This window comes from Chionomys nivalis, chromosome 17 (assembly GCF_950005125.1).
Source record: "Chionomys nivalis chromosome 17, mChiNiv1.1, whole genome shotgun sequence".
NCBI classification, from domain to species: Eukaryota; Metazoa; Chordata; class Mammalia; order Rodentia; family Cricetidae; genus Chionomys; species Chionomys nivalis.
Window position 1 is genome coordinate 49,931,627 of NC_080102.1, and position 25,130 is coordinate 49,956,756.

A 25,130-nucleotide genomic window follows, 5' to 3' on the forward strand; every position below is an offset into this window, starting at 1 on the left:
GATCATCTTCAGGTGCACCTTGAAACCAAAAGGCCCACTGAAAACTGTGTCATTTGATATGCACTGGTAGCCAGGCATGGTGGGACACTTCTGTAATCCTCACACTCCAGGGGTGGAAGCAGAAGAACCAAAAAGTTCAAGGTTAGCTTCAGCTACCCAGGGAGTTTGAAGCCAGTCTAGTCTATCTAAAAGCCAGTTTTCACGACAAAGAATAAAGATAAAAATCTCTTTTTTAAAGGTGGAAGTCGGACTGGAGATGTGGCTTGATGGTTCAGAGTATGCTTGGTGTATATGAAAGAAAAAGGGTAAGTGCTATTGACTAAAACTTAATGCCAGTCATGGTGGCACAGACTTTTAATCTCAGCACTTGAGAGACAGAGAGGTAGATCTCTATGAGTTCCAAGTCAGCCTAGTCTATACACTGAGCACCAGTCTCAAACAAACAAAATCTGTTCTTACTGTTCAGAAATATTGTGCCAAAACAATCTAACCAAATTTGTATGTGTAAAAGTTTACAGTTCAAGTATTTCACTAAAAGCAATAATGTAAATGAATTCCTAAAACAATTCAACATGTAGCTTTCCTGAAAACTACTTTAGATTATACTATTTACCTAAAACATATACTTTTTAGAAAGCTATGTAAATAACGCTTTAGAACCACTGTTAGTTATACTAATGCATATATCTATTAATAGTTTGATATATTATCCATAAAGCCTTCATAACATACAAAAAATGTCATCTAAAACAACTTCCTTTCTATTAACCTCTTAAAGAGAAGAAATTTGAGAGAAAAAAAATCTCAAGTTTGTGAAAACCAGATTACTTACCAGTAACTTGAGCTATCCTATTGGGTCTTTTCCCTCACAGATCCACCCCTTCCTTCTGTCCATCTCGAGGATCTCGTGAAGCGCATCCACGGGAACTGAGGGCATGCAGCACAGGTGCATACGGGAGAAGGCTAGGTGGGCTTAGGAGGCTAGAGACATGCTGCAGGCGCTCACTTACCTTCCTGAAATGGGATTGCAACGGTCCCTTGGTCCTCGAGCCACTCACAAGAGCTTCAAAGAATGTGGATCTGTGGAGATTACCCAATAGGAGAACTCCAGTTACTGGTAAGTGATCCAGTTTTTTCTTCTCTATCAGAATAAGAAGATTTTTAAATTTTATTTGAGATTATTAACTCATGTCGTGCTATAGGAAGAACAGATGTAAACATACTACAGAGCTAAACATGTACTCACCAAAAGAAAAATATGGATTAAAAACAGTATTTGGCTGTTCAGCAAAATCAGAAATACAAGGAAAATACAGATATTTGAATGATTTAATTTTTAAATGTCCACTATAATAGCAGCTGTATTTTAAAAACATAAAAAATCAGCGATGAAGCTTGCATTTCATTGAACCACCACCATCATTTTGTAATACTAGTAGAACAATACACAGTTGATCAAAATCTGTCACTTCTTAGGATCATCAGGCCACCATGGTTGCTTTCATACTAAAATTTACACAGCTGTCATGGTTGGAGACTTCAGATTAGAATTACTATGGGTTGCTATTAGCAAGCATAAAAGTATTATAGTCATTGAAAAATAACAAACTCTTGTTTTCTCTTGGTGGTGGTGGTTTTTGTTTTGTTTTTTATCTTTTGGTCCTTAAATACTTATACAAACATGTCTGTCATTTAAAGAAAAATTCTAATCAAAAGGAAGAAGAAAGGCCTGGGGAGATGGCTTAGCAGTTAGCATGCTTGCCTTACAAATATAAAGACCTGGGTTCAAACTGCATAACCCATGTAAAAAACAAAAAAACAAAAAAAAAAAAAAAAAGCTAATTGTCGCTGTAGGGTGGTGCAAACCTTTAATCCCAGCACTTGGAGGCAGTGTCAGGTGGATCTCTGAGTTCAAGACCAGCTTGGTTTACACAGTCAGTTCCGGGGACACCAGGAATATAGTGAGAACCTGTCTCAACCTTTAAAAAGCTGGCTGTGGTGGTATGCTCTTGGAGTACTGGTGGCCAAGGAGGCAGAGACAGATGGATTCTTGGGGTTGATGGCTCACTACCCAAGCTTACTTGGAAAGTGCCAAGCCAGTGAGAGATCCTGCCTCAGAAAGAAAAAGACTAGGGCTGGGGATTAAGCTCAGTGCTAGAATGTTTGCCCTGAGTTAGTCCTCAGCTCCAGAAAGACAGGGAGGGAGGGAAGGAAAAAAATGACACCTAAGGTCATGTACACACGCAAACCCAAAGGAAAGGGACCCCCAGGCAGAATTTTATCTCATCCTCAAATGTATGTAAGGGTGTCCTATTGCCTATAACTCCACACATTCATTCTGTAACAGCAGTGATAGACTCAAGCCCTATACTATACTAGTAGCACTAGATACAGATGTATTTCAGTACTTTTACCATTGTACTACTGAACATCCATTCCCTACCTTCCAGATCCTTCTAATATTCCGTCTTGAAACAAGGATTCATATAGCCCAGGTTAGGCTTGAACTTCTGATATGCCTGCCTTCGCCTCCAAAATGTGAGAATTATAGCTATGTACCATGACTCCTAGTTTATGTCATGCTGAAGACTTAACCCAGGACTTCATGAATGCTCAGCAATCACTCTACCAACTGAGCTACCTATACCAGTCCACCTTCTAGATTCTTGCGGCTTCATTGTTCTTCATTCCATGGAAATAAACTAAAGAAACTGTATAGGTTTCTCCTGTTTCATCTATAAAATTAAATAGGACTAAATAATATAAAATAATTTCTCCACAGAAACAAATTTGGAATATAAAGATCGTACATTTCAATACTGTTATGCAGTATTTAGTACAGGGTACAAATATCAAAGTCTGATCGTACTTTGCTAAGATTTTTGCTAGATTCACATTTAATTTTAACATGCACATTTCTCTGGGTAAATTACATCATTTTCTATAAATCTAAGTCTACAGTACAATAATTGCAGATTATTTCATTTTTAAATGGCTAATCCATTCAAATTGGGCACAACCATGGGATATACTATATTGCCTGTTGGGATATAACCTGAGTGTCTCCCCGACCGTCTATCTTTTTCAAGCAACACCTTCATGTATTTTGTTATTGACACAAACAGCAGGCTCCGTTTTAATTTATAATATAAAGACTAGGTTTTGTTTGTTTTCAAGACAGGGTTTCTCTGTGGAGCCCTGGCTGTCCTGGAACTCTGTAGACCAGGCTGGCCTCAAACTCAGAGATGCACTTGTCTTTGTCTCCCAAGTGCTGGGATTAAAGGCGTGTGCCATCATGCTAAATTCAGGTTAGTATTTTTAAGGGTCATCCATATCAACATTTTTATATACCTGGACTCTCCCTTGCCGTCAAGTCACTTTGTGCAGCATACAGCACACAGAGTTTGCATGTATTCATCTAGATTACAGGAGCAATTATATAATATGTTTTCTTAATAGAATGAGCTAGAATACATCATTCCAAATCAAATAATATCCAATTTTTATTTAAAGAAAATACTGTCTCCATTTAGACTTAAGTCATATAAACTTAAATAATCAAATACATTTTAAAAATAAGAGGATTAAGGCATATTCAAAACATTTTGATATAGCCAGAAGGGTGTCTTGCACATTGGCAGAAAAAGCACATTTTACTGTTGTTGCTATTACTCCGTTACTGCAGTGTGTGTGGCGATGGGACTTGAATCCAGGACCTCACACATTAGGCAAGTGTTTTACCACTGAGCTCTACGCCTTCAAGCAGATTTTATTTTTAATTCTAGAGATTAGGATGCACTACTCAAAATTAGTCTGTTGGAACTCTTGTAATTATAACATGCATCAACCAAAAGTTACTCCTTCGTATTCAAAACAGAGCCAAACATTTTATCAGTAAAAGTTACCTCACAGAATTAGACTGAACTTAAAAAAAAAAAAAAAAAAAAAAGCCTAGATTAGAATGTAGTAGCTAAAACTTAGTGGTACATGCCTTTAATCTCAGCACTCAAAGGCAAAGGCAGGCCAATCCCTGTGAGTTCAAGGCCAGCCTGGTCTACACAATGAGTCCCAGGACAGACCCAGCTATGTAGAGAGACTCTGCCTCAAAACAAAACAAAACAAATACACAAAAAAAAGAATGTAGTAGCTAGTGGGACATGTAATCCCAATAATCCAGGGGCAGAGGCAGGAGGATCCTGCGTTTGAGCTCATCTGGGCTAAACAAACAGAATGTCTCAAGTAATATAAAGCCCAGGCATTGTGGTTTACACCTGCAATCCAGAGCTCTTAAAACAAGGCAGAAGGGGCACCGTTAGTTTGAGCCACCCTGAACTCTACAATGAGTCTAAAGTCTTTCCGAGCTGCACAGTAGGAAGCTATCTGGAAAAGAACATTGCGGGGAGGTATATGTAGTTCAGTTGTAGAGTACTTGCCTAAAATGCACAAACTCCTAGGTTCAATGCCCAGCATTCAGAACAAGAGGCTGGATAAGGTAAGGGTAGCAGGCTATAGCTCAATGTTGGAACACTTGCCTGCTATACATGAGGCCTTGGATTCCATCTCCAGCACTGTCTCTCGGTCTCTGTCTCTCACATGTACACAAACACTGAATTTTAACTACATAAATCACTATCAATACCATGCCAATACATAACTATAAGGCATTATATTACATATTACATTTACCTTATTAATGGAAGCTATTCAGACATTAAAACTTGCCAGAAACATTGTTGCAAGCTGTTTCCATACTCTAATGCCTTATTTATAAGACAGAATCTTATAAGAGCAGTTGCCAACAAATTCTGAGTGAAAATATAAAGTTGAGTCTATGTCCACTTTCTTGAGTGATATTTCACAGCTAATAATGTGCAAATTGTTGTCAAAAGTACAGTTAAGTCCTAGTCCCTGGTATTCCTGCTCTACCCCCGACAACTGCCTTTTCCTATGTACACTCTGGGTTTCTCTAATGAGTTTCCCCCTCAAAAGACAATCCTGCCAACAATAAAAAGTTTTAACTGTAAACTGTGGTGGGCCCTGAAATGACTGCAATTCTAGCTGACAACTTAATTACAGCTTTGTGACAAGAAAGAGAATTTTAACAGTTGCAATATTAAAATTATTCTGACCAGATCTTATAGTCATGCAACACTTTTCAAATCAATTCTTTTTTAATGATTTGTTTTATTTTTATTTTATATGCACTGATACTTTGCCTACATGTACATAAACACACTGCGTGTATGCCTGGTGCCCGTGGCAGTCAAAAAAGGGGACTTGGTCCTTGAAACTGGGGTTATAAATGAGTGTCAGTGAGTGCTGGGACTCAAACCCTGGTGCTACGGACCGCAGAATTATGCAGTAAGAGCTCACCGAGCACTTCAGGGGTCAGCCCATCAGAGATGCCTATCTCATGGAGACAGACCTTATGTCGCAAAGCAATGAGGAATGCAGTCACCAGAGATGCACATCTGATGGAGACACCTTATCTAGCACCTGTCTTCATTGCAGATTTCTGTGTTAAGAGCTCTTTCCCGCCAGGCAGTGGTGGCGCACGCCTTTAATCCCAGCACTTGGGAGGCAGAGGCAGGCGGATCTCTGTGAATTCGAGACCAGCCTGGTCTACAAGAGCTAGTTCCAGGACAGGCTCCAAAACCACAGAGAAACCCTGTCTCGAAAAAAAAAAAAAAAAAAAAGCTCTTTCCCTCACACCCTCACATTACAGCTTGGGGAGTTTTCCCACAGCACTACAATGTGTTAATCAATTACTGGGCACAATATCCCCTATGCATTAGTATATTGGATGACTGTTCCCAGCAATAAGTGATTCTGGCAAGAAAGTAATCACAGTCAATGCCCTTGCTCTCTTAACCAGGTCTTTGTATAAACTTAGAAGTCTGCCCTCCTGCAATTATCTTCCTTGGCAGACAGTTGGTCAATGTTAGAGTCCAGGCAAAGAGACCTCTATTAAGACATTCACAGATCCCAAGGACAAGAATTACAGCATGCCTGAACTTGTCTCTGAGCCATAGCTCTCAGAGAGATAAAGAACACGAATGTGTCCTGGATTCGCTCTACCAGCAAATAGGAAGTGCCGTCCCAAGCTAACCTCACATTAACCTTAAAGCATGTCCGTTCTTCACTTGCCAGTTATTATTATAGATCGGTGTCTCAAAGTTGTCACTGGGCACTGTGCCCCCCTTGTCTAGTTGAGGTTTTGCTCCATGGCCTTGGGACCTTATGTTGCCGTGGCAAAGGCTCTGCCCTTAAAGCTTAGCCTAGGAATGTACTTCAGACCAATGAGAATTACTCTTGTAACTACTTCTTTGGCTTCAAGCCTCCAGAGGAGAGGTAGTAGCTGGAGGGAGAAGCTGGCAGAAATTAGGAGAAATGTAAGTGGATAAGAATGTAGGAAAATGAAGAAGAGGAAAAATGAAACAGAATTGATGGAATTGAAATTAGAATTGAGACAGAAAATTAAAGCTAAGAAATTACAGACAATTAGGACAGAAGAATTAAATTAGAGGCAGAAGAAAAAAGAGAATAATAAAGAGCACGACTCTTGGAATGTTTATGAAGTTACTAGAGATTTTCAACCCCTCCTTTGCTCCTGACAGGCATTTCATCTTCGGGACCCTGGGTAGGGGGTAGAGCCGGTCTCTTAGCCCTTACACCCTAGTCTAAGAGCAACAAGTACTCTCAACCACCGATAAATCTCACAAGCCCCTCAAATCAATTAATAACAACCTCTAAAAAATAAGTGCATATTTTCTGTATAAAACTGACTTTATAAAACAGTGGCAAAGCCGGACGGTGGTGGCGCACGCCTTTAATCCCAGCACTCGGGAGGCAGAGGCAGGCAGATCTCTGTGAGTTCGAGACCAGCCTGGTCTACAAGAGCTAGTTCCAGGACAGGCTCCAAAACCACAGAGAAACCCTGTCTCGAAAAAAACCAAAAAAAAAAAAAAAAAAAAAAAAAAAGTGGCAAATTTTTCTAATGTGAATTCAACATAGTCTTAAGTTAAAAGTACTAGTTCATGACAACTGAACAGGTTCTGAGCACCTCCTTTTCCTTCTTTTGAAAGGGAAGTTATTCCTTCTTTATTACCAATGAGCGAGGTTTAAGTAAAAATTTCTCTTTTACATTTTACCAGACGCAGTTCTAATCATTCACGTTTACAGTAATCCCACCTCACTTTAAAAGTGCATGTTAAGCCGGGCGGTGGTGGCACACGCCTTTAATCCCAGCACTCGGGAGGCAGAGGCAGGAGGATCTCTGTGAGTTCGAGACCAGCCTGGCAGATGGCACAATATGGACATCTGCCACTAAATCCGATCATCTGAATTTCATCCCCAGACCCCACATAATAAAAGAAGAAAACCAACTCCTCAAAGCTGTTCTCTAAACCCCACATGCAGAGACAAACACACAAATACAGTAAAGTGACACATAGACTGAGAATGTAATTCATTCGCAGAGAATTTGACTGTATGGTCTATACCAGCACTGAAAAGAATTTAAAAAGTCACCTCCACAAGAGAAGCTTCCTCCCCTTTGTTTTTGTGTTTCCCATGATGTCCCTTGTTATCACATATCATATCTGGATTCTTTTAGCTTAGATCCATGAGGGTAAGCGTATACCTTACTCCCTGTTCCAACTCTGCTACCTCATCGGGCACCAGTCTCACAACTGCATTTCAAAACCTAAGCAATTTCAGCCGTCACCAGCAACTCGCTCATCATCAGATCTAGAGCCTCAGCTAGTTTCAGGAGTGCTTATGCTCTGAATAACTTAGCACTCACAGAATCGGGATCAAACCCAATGTCCTCAGTGAGATGATCAGCAGAATGCCGTGAGTCTCCCTCCTAAAGAGAGACGACAGACAGAGGAGCTTCCCCAAGCCACACACACTCCCTCACAAAGAGCTATGTAACTGTCCATACATTTCAAAGCTACAGGATTTAAAAAATTTTTGACACCAAAACCAACCCAAATTTGGGGAGATATTATTTACATTATTCTGTAACTACAAGTAAGAGCTACATTTAAAAATATAGCTTTTCCCCTCCTCCAAAGAAGTATGGTTTTAAAAATAGATATTACTAAATAATTATGCCAATCTTCTTTGGGCATCAAAGCTAGTTAACAGCATAATTGTATTCATCTTCCTACCTACTGATATTAATCTCTTTTATTTAACCTATAGATGCAATTCAAAACTATTACATTTGAAGAGCTGAAGACAAGCAAAATGCAGTATTATCATCCCTTACAAATTAAAGTATACATAAAAATTCTCTACCTGTGAAAACAAATGTTAAACTGGATTCGGTAAATTCATGTCATGTATGTATCTATTATACAGAACTTCACGGGGGAAAGCACTTTATCCTGCTATTGCAACACTCCACTCTCCAGGGCTTCTTCCTAGCTCATCTTCTACCACTGGAGGGAGCAGACCGGGGACATTTCTCCAAGGTCTCCCTAAGTCTCTTTTCTCATCTACGCAGTCTACTCTCTCTATTATACTCTTCCTCATCCACTTCCTTGGCTTCTACCTAGTCGCGCTTGCCAATACATATTAATAGATATGCATTGATAGCTTCTCTTTCCTAAGTTCTTCTCCGCATATCTAACTGCACTGGATCTACCCTTTCAGACTTCCTCTAGGCACCTAAGACTTCACAAAGATAAAAGTAAACTACTGCCTTCATGACACTTATTGACTTGAAAGTCTACTTATCCAATGGTGTAAGTCAGCCAGACTGCATTTGAGATTCCTTCTTCCACATAACCCAGTCTTCTACTGCTATAACCATACCCAATTAACAATCAAGTCCTGTAAATTTTCCCCTAAATATATTTAAAATTCATTCACTTCCCTCTGCACTAGAATTGCCTTTTTCATACCATACTAACCCTTGCCTAGATTGCTGCAATTTTTTCTCCTAAATGATCCGCTGAAGTTTGGAGTGAAGAAGCAAGTGTGATGAAATAAGAATAAAACACTACTGGCTGTAGTTCTGATCACACACTGCAGTGATGGTCAAAGAAAACTGATTTTAAAGTGCTTAAAAATAAAGTCACAGAAATTTAAGTTCTTTTATCCAGTAAAATGGGGGAAATAAAATGTACCCATGTAACTCAAAATGAAATGAAATAAATGTTCCTTAGAAAACAAGTGGAAACAAGTTTAAGGCAATACCATAATGAGATAAATAACAAAGGTCTCTATAGTTCAGTTAAGCATTTTCAGTTCCTATGTAAGATGCAGACAGGCAGTGAGAATTTCAATTAACACTCTACAATCATTAGTGACCGACACATATTAAATACGCTACACTACACCCTTTACCACTTTTGCTCATCACCAAACTCTCTTAGGAAATAAATGGCAAGATGAGGACTTAGACCAAAATGTGACTCTTGAACAAATGGTTCCCTTAAGAAGAAAATATTCTAGGAAGGAAGGGTGAAACAAAACCAACATTCCTCCAGAACACAACCATCATTTTAGTAGAGAATGCTTTCGCGTTTGCTGCTTAACACTTCAGCATACTCTGCCCTTCACACACACTACTAGGGTGCTGCTCAGAGAGTAAAGGTTAAACATACTGTTCTGGTCATGATGTCATATGACAATCGACATCGCTAGACTAGAAAGTCCATTTATTCCTACTCTCACCCCTCCTGACGCACACAAGCAGGAGGAAAGGAAGAGGAGGTGTAAGGACAGGAGGAAGGCAGGTAGATTAAAAACATGCTGCTGAAGCAATCTGTGGGAAATGACTCTTACGTTCTGACAGCGTGGGTCAGCACACCGGGACCCACGTGTTCTGTGCTCAGGACTACTGCTGCGCCAGCACTGGCACACCTGACTGCTTCAGCTGACACTTTTAAGAACAGGCCTTGTGCTAAGAACTTTATGGTCACTACTTTCATTTAAAACTGAAGAAAGTATTTTATAATCTCCATTTTTAAAAATGAGAAAAACTGATAATAAAAAGTCAGAAAATGGTAAAATAAAAACAAATTTAAAAAGCTTACAAGAGGAGAAAACAAAATAACAAAAACACTCAAATCCAAGAGTGGAACTCCAGCATCTACAACTTAAACACCATACTGCTAACTGCAGGAAACTCTTACAATTTAGATTCTCTCAATGTTTGCTTGCTGTTCATTATGACATTAGAGACATGTAAGAATTAAAAACAAGTACGCATGCTACCACGAGTCTAGGTGGACTGTGAAGAGCGGGACATTTTCCACGTTGGCCAGAGCAGTAACACTCCACTGCTGATTCAGAAGACTTACTAAAACTTCTAAGAGACAAGTATTTCCTAGGTGAGTCAAGTATGGAGGCACAAGCCTTTAGTCCCAGCAGAGACAGGCAATCTCTGAATTCCAGACCAGCTTGGTCTACAGAGCAAGTTCCAGGACAGTCCGACTACACAGATAAACCCTGTTTTGAAAAACCAAAAGCATTGTGTCTACAGAGCTAGTTCCAGGACAGCAAGGGCTATACAGAGAAACCCTGTCTCAAAAAGCGAACAAACAAACAAAAAGGCCTAGAATGACAGCTGACACCCCAGTGTTGCATTCCCACTAAGTGACTAAGTGTAATAGCACTCTAGGTAACCCTGAGACACAATAAAGTGACATTTCAGCTAGTTTTATAAACTCTCATCAAAGAAGAAAGAATGAAGAGACCAAGCAGCAGTCAGACAACCTGCTGAATATCTGGCTCTGGTACCGTGCTGTGACTAGATACTACTCCTTCCCAACCACAGAGACTAGATGAAGGCAAATGGAAGGCTACCTAGGAAGGGACTGTGACCAAAGCGAACCACCAATAGTAGGAAAAATGCTTTGACTCAGTTCCTAATGGTCAAACTAACCTGGCAACAAGAAGCTGCTGACATGTCTTCCGGAACAGTGAAAGCCACCACTTACTACTTAATGCTGTTTGTTTGACTGCACGTATGTATTTGCACCACATAAGGGCTTAGTGCCAAGAAGGTCAGAAAAGGACACCAGATTCCCTAAAATTTGAATTACAGATGGTGTGAGTGCCAGGAACGGAATCCAAGTCTTCTGCAAGAGCAACAAATGCTCTTAACCACTGCCACCTCTCCAGTTCCCCATGGACATCCTCACCCCCCCCCCCCAATGAACAAATACCTTAAATTGAAGAAGTCACTCAGGAACTTAAAACTTAGTCAAGGAACATAATACATTTCAAAAAAAGTCATAATTTTACTGTTGTCATTTTTAGTCTACATAAATTTTTGTTTGGTTGTTAGGTTTGGGTTTTGGGGGGGTTGTTTGTTTGTTGTTGTTGTTTGAGAGAGTCTCTCCACATATCTCTGGCTGTTCTGCAACATGCTATATAAACTAGGCCAGCCTCAAACTTACAGAGAGTCTTCTGCCTCTGCCTTCCAAGTGCTAGGATTAAAGACATGTGGCACCATACCTGGATCCAGACTACATAATTTTCAATAACTAAATAATAAGACCCCAAATATTGCAAATGAGATAATAAAAAATAATAACTTTCCAAAGCTCCCTTTAAAATGCAGGATAGCTTAGCAAGTACAGGCCCCTGCTGGGCAAGCCTGATGCCTGAGTTATCAACAGATAAGAAGAGACCCAATTCTCAAAGGTTCTCTTCTAACCTCCATGTGAACACACACACCAATAAGTCAAAGAATTTTTTAAACATTAAGGTTTTCTATACAATATCATCCTTATTATGAAGACAATAGAAACTTATGAACTAAATAATCTGATAAAAACCTTTTAAACGTGATCTTAAAAATGTTTGGAAAACTCATTAGTAATAGAGAAACAAGAAAAATTAAAGAAATGTTAATTGGAAACATTTAAATATCTAGAATGCTCCAGGTGCTTTCCTAGTTTGGGAGGACTGAAATGAATAAAACATTATCTGCCCTACAGAGCAGATAAACATCTCAATAATACTACTGCATTTTGATGATTCACTAGGAATAATTACACAGCACAACCACACACTCACAAATTTCAGTGTGGGAAAGGGTAAAGTGTTCTTCAGCAGTACCAGTTGAGAATACCTCAGTGACACCTCACAGAACTGATTAAGATATTTGTGCTGCCTGGAAAACTTTACACAAGCTAGAGTCACTGGAGAGAAGGGAGCCTCAGTTGAGAGATGCTACCATTAGATCGGGCTATAGGCAAACCTGTAGGGCATTTTCTTAATTAGGAATTGATGTGGGAGGGCCCAGCCCATTGTAATGGAACCACCTCTGGGCACGTGGGTCCTGGGTTCTATAAGAAAACAGGCTGAAGCCAGGCAGTGGTGGCACATGCTTTAAATCCTTGCACAGGCCGGGCGGTGGTGGCGCACGCCTTTAATCCCAGCACTCGGGAGGCAGAGACAGGCAGATCTCTGTGAGTTCGAGACCAGCCTGGTCTACAAGAGCTAGTTCCAGGACAGGCTCCAAAACCACAGAGAAACCCTGTCTCAAAAAACCAAAAAAAAAAAATCCTTGCACACAGGAGGAAAAGACAGGCGGATCTCTGTGAGTTCAAGGCTAGCCAGGTCTACAGAGCAAGTTCCAGGACAGGCCCCAAAGCTACAGAGAAACCCTGTCTCAAAGAAACAAAGAAAAAGAAAGAGCGAGAAAGAGCACGCGCAAGCAAGAGAGCAAGCAGACTGAGCAACCCATGGAGAACAAGCCAGTAAGAAGCACTCTTCCATGGCCTCTGTATCAGCTCCTACCTCCAGATTCCTCCTAGTTTGAGTTCCTGTTCTGACTTCCTTCAATGATAGATAATGATGTCGAAGAGCAAGCCAAATAAACCCTTTCCTCCCCGACTTGCTTGGTCATGGTGTTTCATCACAGCAATAGTGACCCTAACTGAGACATATACACAACAGGAAGTGAGGCTAGGAAAATAATTTAGGAATGACTTACTATGGATTTGATGTTATGGAACTCTGTTGTCCACACCTGAAATGGCCACTGCCATCTTTGAAATCACAGTAGTTGTGACTGTCGACTGAGATCTTCCTAGGACTGGACTCACTCAGTTTGGCCCCATGCCAAAGCCTCAGTGCTTGCTGAGCTCCTTAGTGAGATGGTCTCTACCAGGTACATGAACACTAAGAGCATCTAAGTGACCTAAACCAGCATAAAAATCAGGCTCCAGCAGGGCGAAAAACCAAAAAAAAAAAAAAAAAAGAATCAGGCTCCAAAGGTGGTGAAGAGTGAAGATAGTGCTAGAATGACAGCACAGCAGTTAAGAGCACTGGTTACTCTTCCAGGGGACCCAGGTCCAATTTCCACATGGCAACTTCTATAGCTCTAGTCCCAGAGAACCTGACACTCTCTTCAGGCCTCTGAAAGTACTGCACACATGTGATACATGCAGACACGACAAACACCCATTTTTAAATACTTTTTTTTGGGGGGGGGGGTTCGAGACAAGGTTTCTCTGTGGTTTTGGAGCCTGTCCTGGAACTAGCTCTTGTAGACCAGGCTGGTCTCGAACTCACGCCACCGACCGCCCGGCTAAATTTTTTTTTTTTTTGGTTTTTCGAGACAGGGTTTCTCTGTGGTTTTGGAGCCTGTCCTGGAACTAGCTCTTGTAGACCAGGCTGGTCTCGAACTCACAGAGATCCGCCTGCCTCTGCCTCCCGAGTGCTGGGATTAAAGGCGTGCGCCACCACCGCCCGGCGGCTAAATACATTTTTAAATGAAAGAAAAAATTAAAAGTGCTAAAGCAGTCAAGAAGGCCTGTCATGATGGCCACTCAAAGACATGTGGGATGGGCTAGTTTCTAGGAGAAATGCTAATAACCAAATTGAGTACTTGTGAGCCTCTGGGAAGCTTCAGTGAAGGTACAAAGGATTAAAAAAGAGTAAACTTGTTCCAGGGGTGGGCAATTGCTCCCAGAGTATCCACCCTGGGAAGTACAAACTGCTCTCCCAGTTTGGCATCTTTCAACACTCAGGTGTAGCCAATGAGAAAGCAGCAGCTAGCAGCAGTACTGCCTGCTTAGAGACTGTGGAGCAAGCAAAAGCACACCTCCTGAGGCACTAGATCTAGCCTTACCTCACCCCTGGGGAATGGGAGGTGTCAGCCTCAGTAGCCAACTTGATACACACCTGAGAGGAGGGACCTCAATTAAGGAATTGCCTATAACAGACTGGCTGTGGGCATGTCTGTGAGGCATTTTCTTTTCTTTTTTTTTTTTTTTTTAGAATAGAAAAAAAATAACAAAAGGAAGAGCAAACAAACAAAATTAGTGAATGAGAACAACACAAACTTTGTGGGCTATTTAACATTGTTTGGAAAAACAAATGGAGTTGATAAACACAAATGGCTTGATGGACAGAACTCAAATCACAGTTAATTCCTGAGATCGGGTGATATATTTTGGTGTGAGGCATTTTCTTAGTTGTTAATTGACATCAGAGGGCCCAGTCCACTGTGAGCAGTGCCATCCCTGGGCAGAGGTCCTAGGTTATAAGGTAAGTAGTGGAGCAAGTCACAGGGAGCCAACAAGCAAGCAGTTTTCTTCCAGGTTCCTACCTCCCAGTTCCCTCAATGACAGACTATACTATGTAAGACGTAATAATTCTTTTTGTCCCAAGCTGCTTTTGGTCAGTGTTTTTTCTCAGCAACAGAAAAGCAAACCTGGACAGGGATGAGGAGAGGGGATGCACAAGACACAGGAGTTCATCCATGACCATGGGTTAGAGGAAAATAAGTAATATTACCTATGGAGCTGCTCTATCCAAAACTACTCGAGAAAACTGATGCAAGTGATGGGATCTTTCATGCTGTTCTGGACCCTGCTGCTCATGTTTTCTTCCTATTAGCTGCTGAAGACCCACTGGCACTTGCCTCACTTCAATTACATAAAGCCTGAATGTCACACAGATTTAGAAAAGAATCTTGAAAACATGGAAGAGCAACTAAAAGAGCACAAATGAGAAAATCAATTCACATAAAGCGCATGGGCCATGGACACTGCAAAATTCTTGAGTTTTATGGCTGGGTCAGGTGCCAGTAATAAGGTAACTGAAAAATATCCACAACTGTCTATGCCTATAAACTTTAAAACCATGGTTAAGAATTTTCATGAAGGTACCCTGCATGGATGAAAAAAAAGCACTTGTGGAAGTCACAAGTTACTGGATGAAAACTCTAGTGCCAGACTAGGAGGATCACTGAAGCCACACAAATCAAAAAGGCACTGCTGGTGCTACAGGTGGTATGCTAAACTAGATGATGAGATTCTACTACTGAAAACATCAAGAACTTTGGTTGCAGGACATGGGGAATCAGGATAGGCTGAGTCCAAAGCATACTCCCAACTAGCTATGATTTGTAGTACAGACAGGTACTACAAAGGCTGCTAAAGAATTATTGCCCAAGGTCTTACTCAGCAATGTATCCTGCATGCTAGCACACCATCAGTATGCCAGGAAAGCTGTGCCCACAGATGCAGAAGTGTCATGACTGATAAGAGAACACTCAACCACCTTCCAAGGCCTGCTCCAGTGAAGAAACTTAGGTTTGGAACTATAAGTCAGGATAGGGACCCATGGCTGAGAGGTCATAAAGCCTATGGAGAAGCTACTGCTGTGGTTTTGCTAAATGGATATGATGTGCCCCCATCAACCTGCCTTTTATGTTTACGACCATGGATTATGACTGCTGTTGGCCCTGGTCAAAAAACCATCTTTTTGTAGGGTCAGATTTCTGCAGAGACTCATAAGCAGTCAAAGTGCTGAGGATAAGTGACACTTACCATGAATAATAGCTCAATGCTCCACCCTAAATAAGAGAAAATGACATCAAGGCTCAGGGATCATGTGGAAAGAGGAGCACAAGGAATGAGATCTAAGAGACAGGACAAAGTAGAACGCTGAGGAACTCTGTTCTCCAGTGACTGCCATCCTGAAATCAGTGCGGCTGCACAAGACTTTCCTAACTGAAGAGGCAACCAGTCCAGGAACCAAAGATTTGCAAGCCACCCTTCTCCTGTATGAAAATATACAAACACCTGGTAGAGGGGAGTCTCTTCTTGGGGGTGCATGCTCCTCTTAAAAGTAACCCCAATTAAACTTACTGGTTCGCCCAGCTAGCTGTAGAATTGTGTATTTGGTCAGTTATTGCCTCTCTACCCGAGAAGAACAGAAACAGGACTGCTGAGAACAGCATGGACAGCTGAGCGCCATGCTTTGGCACTCATCGTTTATTTAGTAGCCAATTTTTTTAAACATACAAGGACCAGCATCAGTGTAGGTTTTGTAAAAGATGTATGCAGCATTTTGAGAAAGAGATCAATTAGTCTAATATCACATTATCTCATGGAAAAAAAGCACAGGATTCTCAAGTGTAATGACAGAAATGAGAGACAAGCCATGGAAGATTGTACACGAAAAATAACAGTAAGTTTGAGTCAAGGTTAAGACAATGATGGTTTATAGCTTAGGTCCTAGAAAATGTTTATGACACATACAAGGTAAAGAATATAGAAAAGTCAAATATGACTAGGTTAAAAATTAATTTCAGAGACTTGCTAGGAAAAGAGGAGTGTTGGTGATATCAAAGAAATATTTTAATTCAAAAACAAAAGCCACCAACACGCAAGACCAAGGTGACACTTAAAAGACTAAAGTAAAGTCAACAGGTCTTAGCTGTTAAGGCAGACCATCATTTATCAGACCAAACAGGAAGTACAACCAATATCTGTTCAAGTCAACCTCCTATGCAGGAAACACAGTCCTGTGAAGCTATGGGCCAGCAGTTCAGTTTTTGGTCTCAGGATTTTGTCACACTCTCAAAAGCTACATTTACATGGTCTTTGTAAATATTCATTTATTTTTATTTTATGAGTGTTTGACTGCATACATGTATATGTTCCACATGCAGGCAATGCCCAACAAGATCAAAAGAGGTCACCAGATCCCTTATTAGCAGCCATGTAGGTGCTGGGAATCAAATCTTGATTCTTTGGAAGAGCAGCAAAGCACTCTTAAGTTCTGGGCTATCTTTCAGCCTCTGTTTATGTGTTCTCATCTATGTATATTGTTCTGGAAATAAAAACAGACCAAGCTCAGTGACAGAGCACTTGCTTTACCACTGACAAGACCTTGCATTCTATGTCCAGAAAACACAAATACATGTTTGCTAGTTCATTTTTAAACATATCACATTTTAATTAAATGATATATTCTTTATAAGGAGAAAGAACCTCCGCATTTTCCAAAATAAAGATAAATTTGTGTATAGTGATTTTTTTTGGCACGTTTCCCACATCTGCTTAGCCAAAGTGTGTTCTGTCATACCTGTTCATGCTTTTAATTTCTTGCACTATGTTATCTTGGTCCAAGAACATGAAATGTATTTAGGCTCCAAAACATATGTAAAAGAAGAAGAAGTTTTTTTAAAAAAAAAAAAATACAGTGTCTTACTTCATAGCCCAGGCTGACCTCAAACTTGCAATGTCCCCTGGCTACTTCCAAAGCACTAGACCAGAAAGCATGTGCCACCACACTCAGTCTCAACTCTGCTTCTTCAAGGAATTATAAATCTTCTGTTTTCCAAGTAGTTGTTTTTCTTTTTATTGTATGCATTCGTGTTTTTCCTACATGTATGTATGTGCAAGGATGCTGGATTCCCCTGCAATGAAGTTAGACACTTGTGCTGGGAGTTGAACCTGGATCCTCTAGAACAACCAGTGCTCTTAACTGCTGAGCCATCTCTTCAGCCCCAGTATTTGTTTCTTAAAGTTAGTTGCAATGGAAAACCTAAAAGCACCATCAACTAAGTTTTCAAGATATTTCCTCAAAAATCTGTCTATTTTGTACTTTGATTATCCACATATGGCTCTTTAACACCATATTGCATTGATTATCAGGAAAAAACAGTTCACTAAGTTATACAGATCTTCCAAATATGGAGACAGTTCAAAAAAATACCATTCACTGATATCATTACTTATCTTACCAGACCCAAAAAAAAAAATATGAAGAAAAGCAAAACGTAAAGGGGATGTATACAAAAACTTCTGAATATTCAGAAGTACCAAAGCTCATTATTTTGATTATGGGTTTTCACTTGGCTTATATAACTGATTAAAAAAAAAATCATTCTCTTGAGGGGCTGGAGAAATGGCTCAGTGGTTAAGAGCATTGTCTGCTCTTCCAAAGGTCCTGAGTTCAATTCCCAGCAACCACATGGTGGCTCACAACCATTTGTAATGACGTCTGGTGCCCTCTTCTGGCCTGCAGACATACACACAGACAGAATATTGTATACATAATAAATAAATATTTAAAAAAATTTTCTGTTGACAAGGACAAACTCACTGCGCTTACTTTCAGAAAATACCTGTGAAAGACTCACATCTGAATAATTATGATCGTCCAGGTTGCCTTTAAAGTGAAAGCAGCCCTTCATATAAATGAAAACACCAAGTAGACTTGCACCAGAGGCAGCACAGCATCTTCCTTTGTCTCCAGCAGAAGAGCTACACATGTGCTTCCCGTTTTGTCAGACTACTGGAGCAAAGATAACAGAACTACCTGTTACCTGCTTCACAGGAGCACTCTCGGGTGGGTTTTCAGCAGATGGTGAGGAAGGGTACAATGACTACAACGGCATGCGGTTCTGCTTTGACTCACACTGAAACGAACATTTTCACATTTCACCACACAGTTAACAGTGAGGAGGATGAACAACAGCTCAGCGCTGCTAGGAAAACAACTTGGACGTCACAGATTAACTATTATAAAATAAGAAGGTTCCTCCTTCCGCATTCTGAAAATCATTACTAAATACAATCCAAACACTTAATCCCCTTCACAATTTCCCTACTAAACAACGAATTTGTATGAGTTCTTTAACCCAAGATAAACAGAGGATAAGCCCTTGAGAATAAGTCCCTAAATAACAAGTAAAAGTGTTCTTCAAGTAGGGGAGGATAAGAAACTGTGTGTTTCAACAGAAAACCCAGACCATTAGATGGCCCTTGTTTTGCTTCTTTTATTTCTATACCAAGTGTCTATAAAAAACTGGTGCCGGGTGGTGGTGGCGCACGCCTTTAATCCCAGCACTTGGGAGGCAGAGGCAGGCAGATCTCTGGGAGTTCGAGGCCAGCCTGGTCTACAAGAGCTAGTTCCAGGACAGGCACCAAAGCTACAGAGAAACCCTGTCTCGGGTGTGGGGGGGGGGACTGGTACCAAACCTCAGACTAACAAACAGAAAGCCACTGTAACAGATAATAGCTACACTGTAAACACTTTCACCTGATATAAGTGGTTGCTATGGAATTTCTTCAAATGTGTACTTTATAATTTATTCCTACTTTATAGAAACTGAAATAACTTTTTACCAAGAGTCAACTCCTAACTATAACACTGTGTTAGCTATAAAAGCATACATATATTTTAATAGGTAATTTTATCTCTTCTGTTCACACTAAAAATATAATACCTCACATAAAGAATTTATTTTTTATTTATTTTCTGAGTGTTTTGCCTGCATTTATGTCTACATATCATGTATGTGTCTGTTACTAACAGAGACCAGATGAGGCCATCAGAGCCTCTAAGACTGGAGTTACAAATGGCTATGAGCTGCCAAATGAGTTCTGGGAATGGAACCTAGGTCCTCTGGAAAAGCACCTGTGCTCTTAATTGATGAACCACCTTTCTGGCCCCTTACTTACAAAATTATGTATAGCCCAAAGTGTTTCTCACCCACAAAACACTAACAAAAGCAAAGAAACTACAATTTCCTCACTACAGGGAGTACCTATCTCAGATCTGTACCAAAGACATTAGAGAAACTTGGTGAAAAGCTCAAACGAGACATGGAGTTACCAGACTCCTGCCCACCATAAAAACCAGCACTTTTCTACTGTGACATCTTCACATCTCCCCAAAATGAGACCAAGAAGACACCTACCCTGAAAAATAAAAATTACATTACCAGGCATGCCTGAATGCCTGCAGGACTAGGACGACTTACGAACTAGCATTAAGACAACAGTTCAAAACCAAAGTAAATGCCTTTGTCACTTTTATTTCTAAATATCTGCTATCCAAATTAAGCAAGAAATTGTCCATTCCTAATGAAGATATTCATCTTAATTCAATCATCCAGCAGTTAATACCTTCCATAAACACTTTCCTTTCTATTACATTTCTTAATCCTTCCTTACTACTGAACAGTTCATTTTCTGAAGTCTCCAAGTTTTTATTATGATACTTACTTTAAAACAGCCAGCTATATAGGAGACTAGGCAGCACCTCTGACAATGTTACCATAGTGCCTGTTTTGGGGGATTTGGTTTTATTTGTTTGTTTCCTTTTAAAATACTCCCTGTCTGAGGGGGCTCATGCAGGTAATCCTAGCACTCAAGAGGCTAAGACAAAAGGAATGATGTGAGTTCAAGGTTAGCCTGAACTTCAGGGCAAAGCCAACTCAAAGGAAAACTGTCTTTTTGACCTCTATCACTGTTAACATAAAAGCATAATATAGAAATTTAAGATCCTTGAACTATCTTCTTGTGCATATTCTAGATTTTTTTAAAGAGCTAAACAAATTTAAACTACAGTCATATAACACAAAATGAAATTCAATAATAGAAATGACATAAGTTATATCCAATCACATATTATTCTGACATACATGATAAGTATATAACCACAATCAGCAGAATGATACAACCTACTGAAGATGGAGTCAAAGGAAACAGTCATCTGTTCTAATATAAAGCATCTCAATCAGTTGCTTAAAAAAAAATTACACAGCCGGGTAGTGGTGGCGCACACCTTTAATCCCAGCACTCGGGAGGCAGAGGCAGGCGGATCTCTGTTAGTTCGAGACCAGCCTGGGCTACAAGAGCTAGTTCCAGGATAGGCTCCAAAGCTACAGAGAAACCCTGTCTCGAAAAACCAAAAAAAAAAAAAAAAAAAAGGAAACCCCCCCCCCCAAAAAAAAAAAAATATTACACATCATCCAGGTCAAGGTGTCACATGCCTGTAATCCCAACACTCTGGAGGCAGAGGCAGGTGGATCTCTGAGTTCAAGGCCAGCCTAGTCTATAGTTCCAGGACAGCCAGGGATACACAGAAAACCCTGTCTCCAAAAAAAGAAAATTACAGATACATGTATACATATATAAATACATATCTATTACAGTACAATCTCGAAAGAAACACCATGAACCCACCTTCTGTAGTGACCTGACGTTTCAGATGGTTTAGGCTTAAACCCACAGTTGGCAAATAAGTCAGATTCGGTTCAGAGGCCTTCCTGAACCAAGGGATCCAAATACTTATAATGGTCATACAAACAAGTCTCTGGCAAGCTGCATCCCTAGGCTCTGCAGCTACCCACTCCTGCTGTGCTCCTTGTCAGCTTTATTCTTTAAATCCTCTAACTGCTAATAAACATGTCAACTGGGGGGAATTTCTCCCAACCACCAAAACTTTGGTTTTTCATCTGTGCTCTGCGTCCTTTAACTGTTTCCTATTGTCCTGACAAGGACATACTCAGCATGTAATCATACCTACTTATAACAATGACTGTTCTGCTGCTCTGTCTGAATATGGATTCCACTCTCAATTTCAGAAACAGCAGAAGGACAGGTAACAGAAATCAGAGAAATGAGAGCTCTTATAGTCAATTTATGGCCAAAGTCAGAAGAGATAATGCAGAGAGAGGAAGGAGGAAGCCGAGAGGGTCACAGTGCAGAACACTTACTTTTAGGAACAGAGTGTCCCTTAGACTTCTGGTGAGTTGCCCAGAGACTCTTCAGTTTCAATCCAAATGACAATGCTTCTCTGAGTCCACAAGTAATGTTTCCACCACTAAAAATTGGATCTACAAGAGCTCAGATATACTGGTGAAAAAAAAAAGTGTCAGGGGCCCCCAGGTAGGCCTCTGAGCCAACTCCCCTGTGTACTATACTCTTCTTCCAGATGCCAGGTATCCAGCCTGTTGCTTCTCTTCCGAGTGTCAGCACCTACTCTATTTCTCACGGCACCTCTAACCCCAAGACTGACGGTAGAGTAGGACACCAGCTCCCCCCCTTCCATGCTGTCCCTGCAAATAAACAAACAGGCCCTTCTAATTCCAGCATTTTTCTAATAGTGACAAAGGAATATGGGGGACAAAAAAAAAAAAAAAAGCAGCAACATAGCAGCAGAGATTAAGATTATAGTAGCTGTCTCTACTTCAAAATGCCTGCCTCCCAAAAAAGTCAATGTTCTACATATTGCTTATTTACAAATATGTAGATATACAAGTATATATGCTAAGCCATTCCCAGCCTTACAGACTTATAAAGATACATACTGCTTTTCAAAACACTTAAAACAGGAGTTCAAAAACAGCAAATAGTTTCTCTTTTTAGAACCTTTCCTTTAACTTATAAGGTATTTTAAAACTTGCTTTTTAATGAACATGAAACGCTGAAAATGTTATCTAATGTAAATAAGAATTTACTGTAAAAGCCTATTGAGATTTACAAGACAGGTGTGTTAAAAAGCAACTAGTTGGCCGGGCGGTGGTGGCGCATGCCTTTAATCCCAGCACTCGGGAGGCAGAGGCAGGCGGATCTCTGTGAGTTCGAGACCAGCCTGGTCTACCAGAGCTAGTTCCAGGACAGGCTCCAAAACCACAGAGAAACCCTGTCTCGCAAAACCAAATAAATAAATAAATAAATAAATAAATAAATAAATAGCAACTAGTACTGTAGAAACAATAAAATCCTGACACATCTCTACACTTAAATTTTTAATAAAATTCTATGAATTGCATTCAAAACCAAGATAAGCCATTTTTAGAAATAACTTGAACTACTTAGAATATGTCAAAATTATATAGGCACTCTTTTTCAAGCAACAAGAAACTTCCCAATGTTCTTACTGTGCTAAAGTGTATTTTAATAGGCTTCCTAGGCATCAAAATAAATACTTTATCTAAATATTGCTACAAATCACAAAGATTCTAGGAAGTTAATTCAAAGGCTCCAAGTGCAGACAGATGGAGAATGTCACTGACTCTGAATTTCCTAGACTTAATCTTTGTGTTTATCTTTTAAAGACAATTAAGACACACAACAAATTTAGGGCTCAAAACAGGCAAAGATCACGTTAACAAAAAAAAAAAAAAAAAGATCGTTCGTCTCAAGAGATTCAGATATTTGAAGTAAAAAACGTGTTCCTGAGTTCGCTTCTCAACTACTTCACTGTAAAATATTACAGAAATGGAACAAAAACAAGACGCAAAACCTTGGCCTGACCCTTCCGGACGTCCGTCACTAAGAAACTTTAACCTATTCCGATCCTACAACGAGACACTTTTTTTCCCCGAGGGTCGAATGACACCGCGGCCTTTCCTCCACCCTCTGCCCCCACCCCCCTGCACACTAACAACAATGCGGCCAACGTCTCCGTGCCAGGCTGGGGAGGGGGCACCGCACCGGCCGCGCACAAGAATCGCAGCCGCGCCAGCGACCCCCTAGCACCATTCATCCTCCGCTGCGGTCGTTGCGAGCGCTACCGCCGCCGACCCCTTCGCCGCCGCGAGCCACGGCGGAGCTGGGTCGCGCCCCACCGCGGCCGCCGCCTGGCTGGCCGCCCCGCCGTCCCCGCGTCACGCGGGGGTGAGGGCGCGGGGGGTGGGGTAGGGGAGGACGCCGGCCGCGGGCGCGCGGGACTCACCGGGTGGAGGTGCCCTTCCGCACATCGCACATCATGCACTTGAAGGCCTCGGCGCTGTTCCGGAAGGTGCAGACGCTGCAGTCCCAGTAGCCCTCATCCGAGGAGGGCTTCGGCTGCCGCTTCGGCCTGCAGGACACAACCGGACACGACGCCGCAGCGCGGGGTCAGCGGCAGGCCGCGCCCGGCCCCCGTGCCCCGCCCCGCCCGGCCCGCGACCCCCGCCCCGCCCCCCCTCCCGTCCCTCGGCGCCGCGCGGGGGGGGGGGGAGCGCGGCCGCTGACCCCGGCCGCCATCGAGGCCCATTGTGGGCAGCAGCCGCGCGCCGCGCTCCCCCCCACCTCCCACCCCGTGCCGCGCCACCGGCCTCGCGGACCGCGGCCGCCCCACCGGCGGGCCGCCGTACCCTACCTGGTCGGGCTCTTCTTGTCGCCCATGCTCGCTGCCGACGCGCGCCTCGGAGCCGCGGCCGGTCTGTCAGCCGCCCGGGGGAGAGGGGTCGGCGGAAGCGCCGAGGCGAGGGGGCGGGGAAGGCCGCGCCGCGAGCTGCAGCCGCCGCCGCCGCCGCCACCGCCGGATCCCACGCAGCCTCCAGCTGTCGGGGAAACTCCTGCCCGCGCGCACGTGACCCGCGCCGGCCAACCAGCGGCCGCGCCGGAGACTTCAAACGCGGGGAGCGCGGCCCAGCACCCCGGGCGAGTTCGCGGCGCCGCCTCCCCGCCTCCCGCCCGGAGCTTCCCAGGGCCCGGAATCCCGGAGGGGCGCGCGGTGGCAGGCGCTGCCAGAGGCCGGTGCGCTCGGGCACGCGGCTCCCCTCGTCCTCGCGCGCGGCGGGGACTGTCACCCTTCGTTTGGGGAAGCGAGACGGAAGCTCAAGGAAAGGTTCGGTGCCCTGCTCTTAGCTTACATAATTCAAACATGACGAAACCACAGGGTCTGATCCCGTTTTCATTCCAGAAGCGTTCTTTCGGCCTCACGGGGCTCTGCAGTGGCTTGTTATAAAACGGATGCTTCTCATGACAAACGAGCTTGCTGGTGCCCTGAACACCCACGCCCCCATACACACACACACACACACACACACACACACACACACACCGATCTCTTTATTTGAGCCTGCTGGAGACATGCTTCTCGTGCTAGATGGTCCTTTAAGTTCTGGTTCCGCCTCGCCGATCGAGCCGGTAACCAACCGCCAGAGTTATCATGCCTTCGCTCTAATCAAGAGACGACCTTAGCATGGCAGTCGGTGACTCACCAGCAGGAAAGCTGCACCCTGAAGAGAGAATAATGAATGTCATCTCTTCACAGAGCCCTGCTTTCTTTACTTCGGTGGAGGCATAGAAGCTTAGCGTCGGGCTTAAGTGAAGAGGACCCCAGTTCAGGCACTGCGG

At 42.2% G+C, this 25,130-nt stretch overlaps 1 protein-coding gene across 1 annotated transcript in view; it reads right to left on the reverse strand.

Moving 5' to 3' along the window:
* Yaf2 (YY1 associated factor 2) overlaps positions 1-24,314 on the reverse strand; it is a 60,405-nt gene extending 36,091 nt beyond the window's left edge. The window contains 4 exon segments of the mRNA XM_057791851.1: positions 1,011-1,025; positions 1,027-1,080; positions 23,740-23,865; positions 24,148-24,314. Coding sequence (XP_057647834.1) covers positions 1,011-1,025; positions 1,027-1,080; positions 23,740-23,865; positions 24,148-24,173 — 221 coding nt within the window. The 5' untranslated portion in view covers positions 24,174-24,314.
* Between the last annotated feature and the right edge of the window lie 816 nt (positions 24,315-25,130).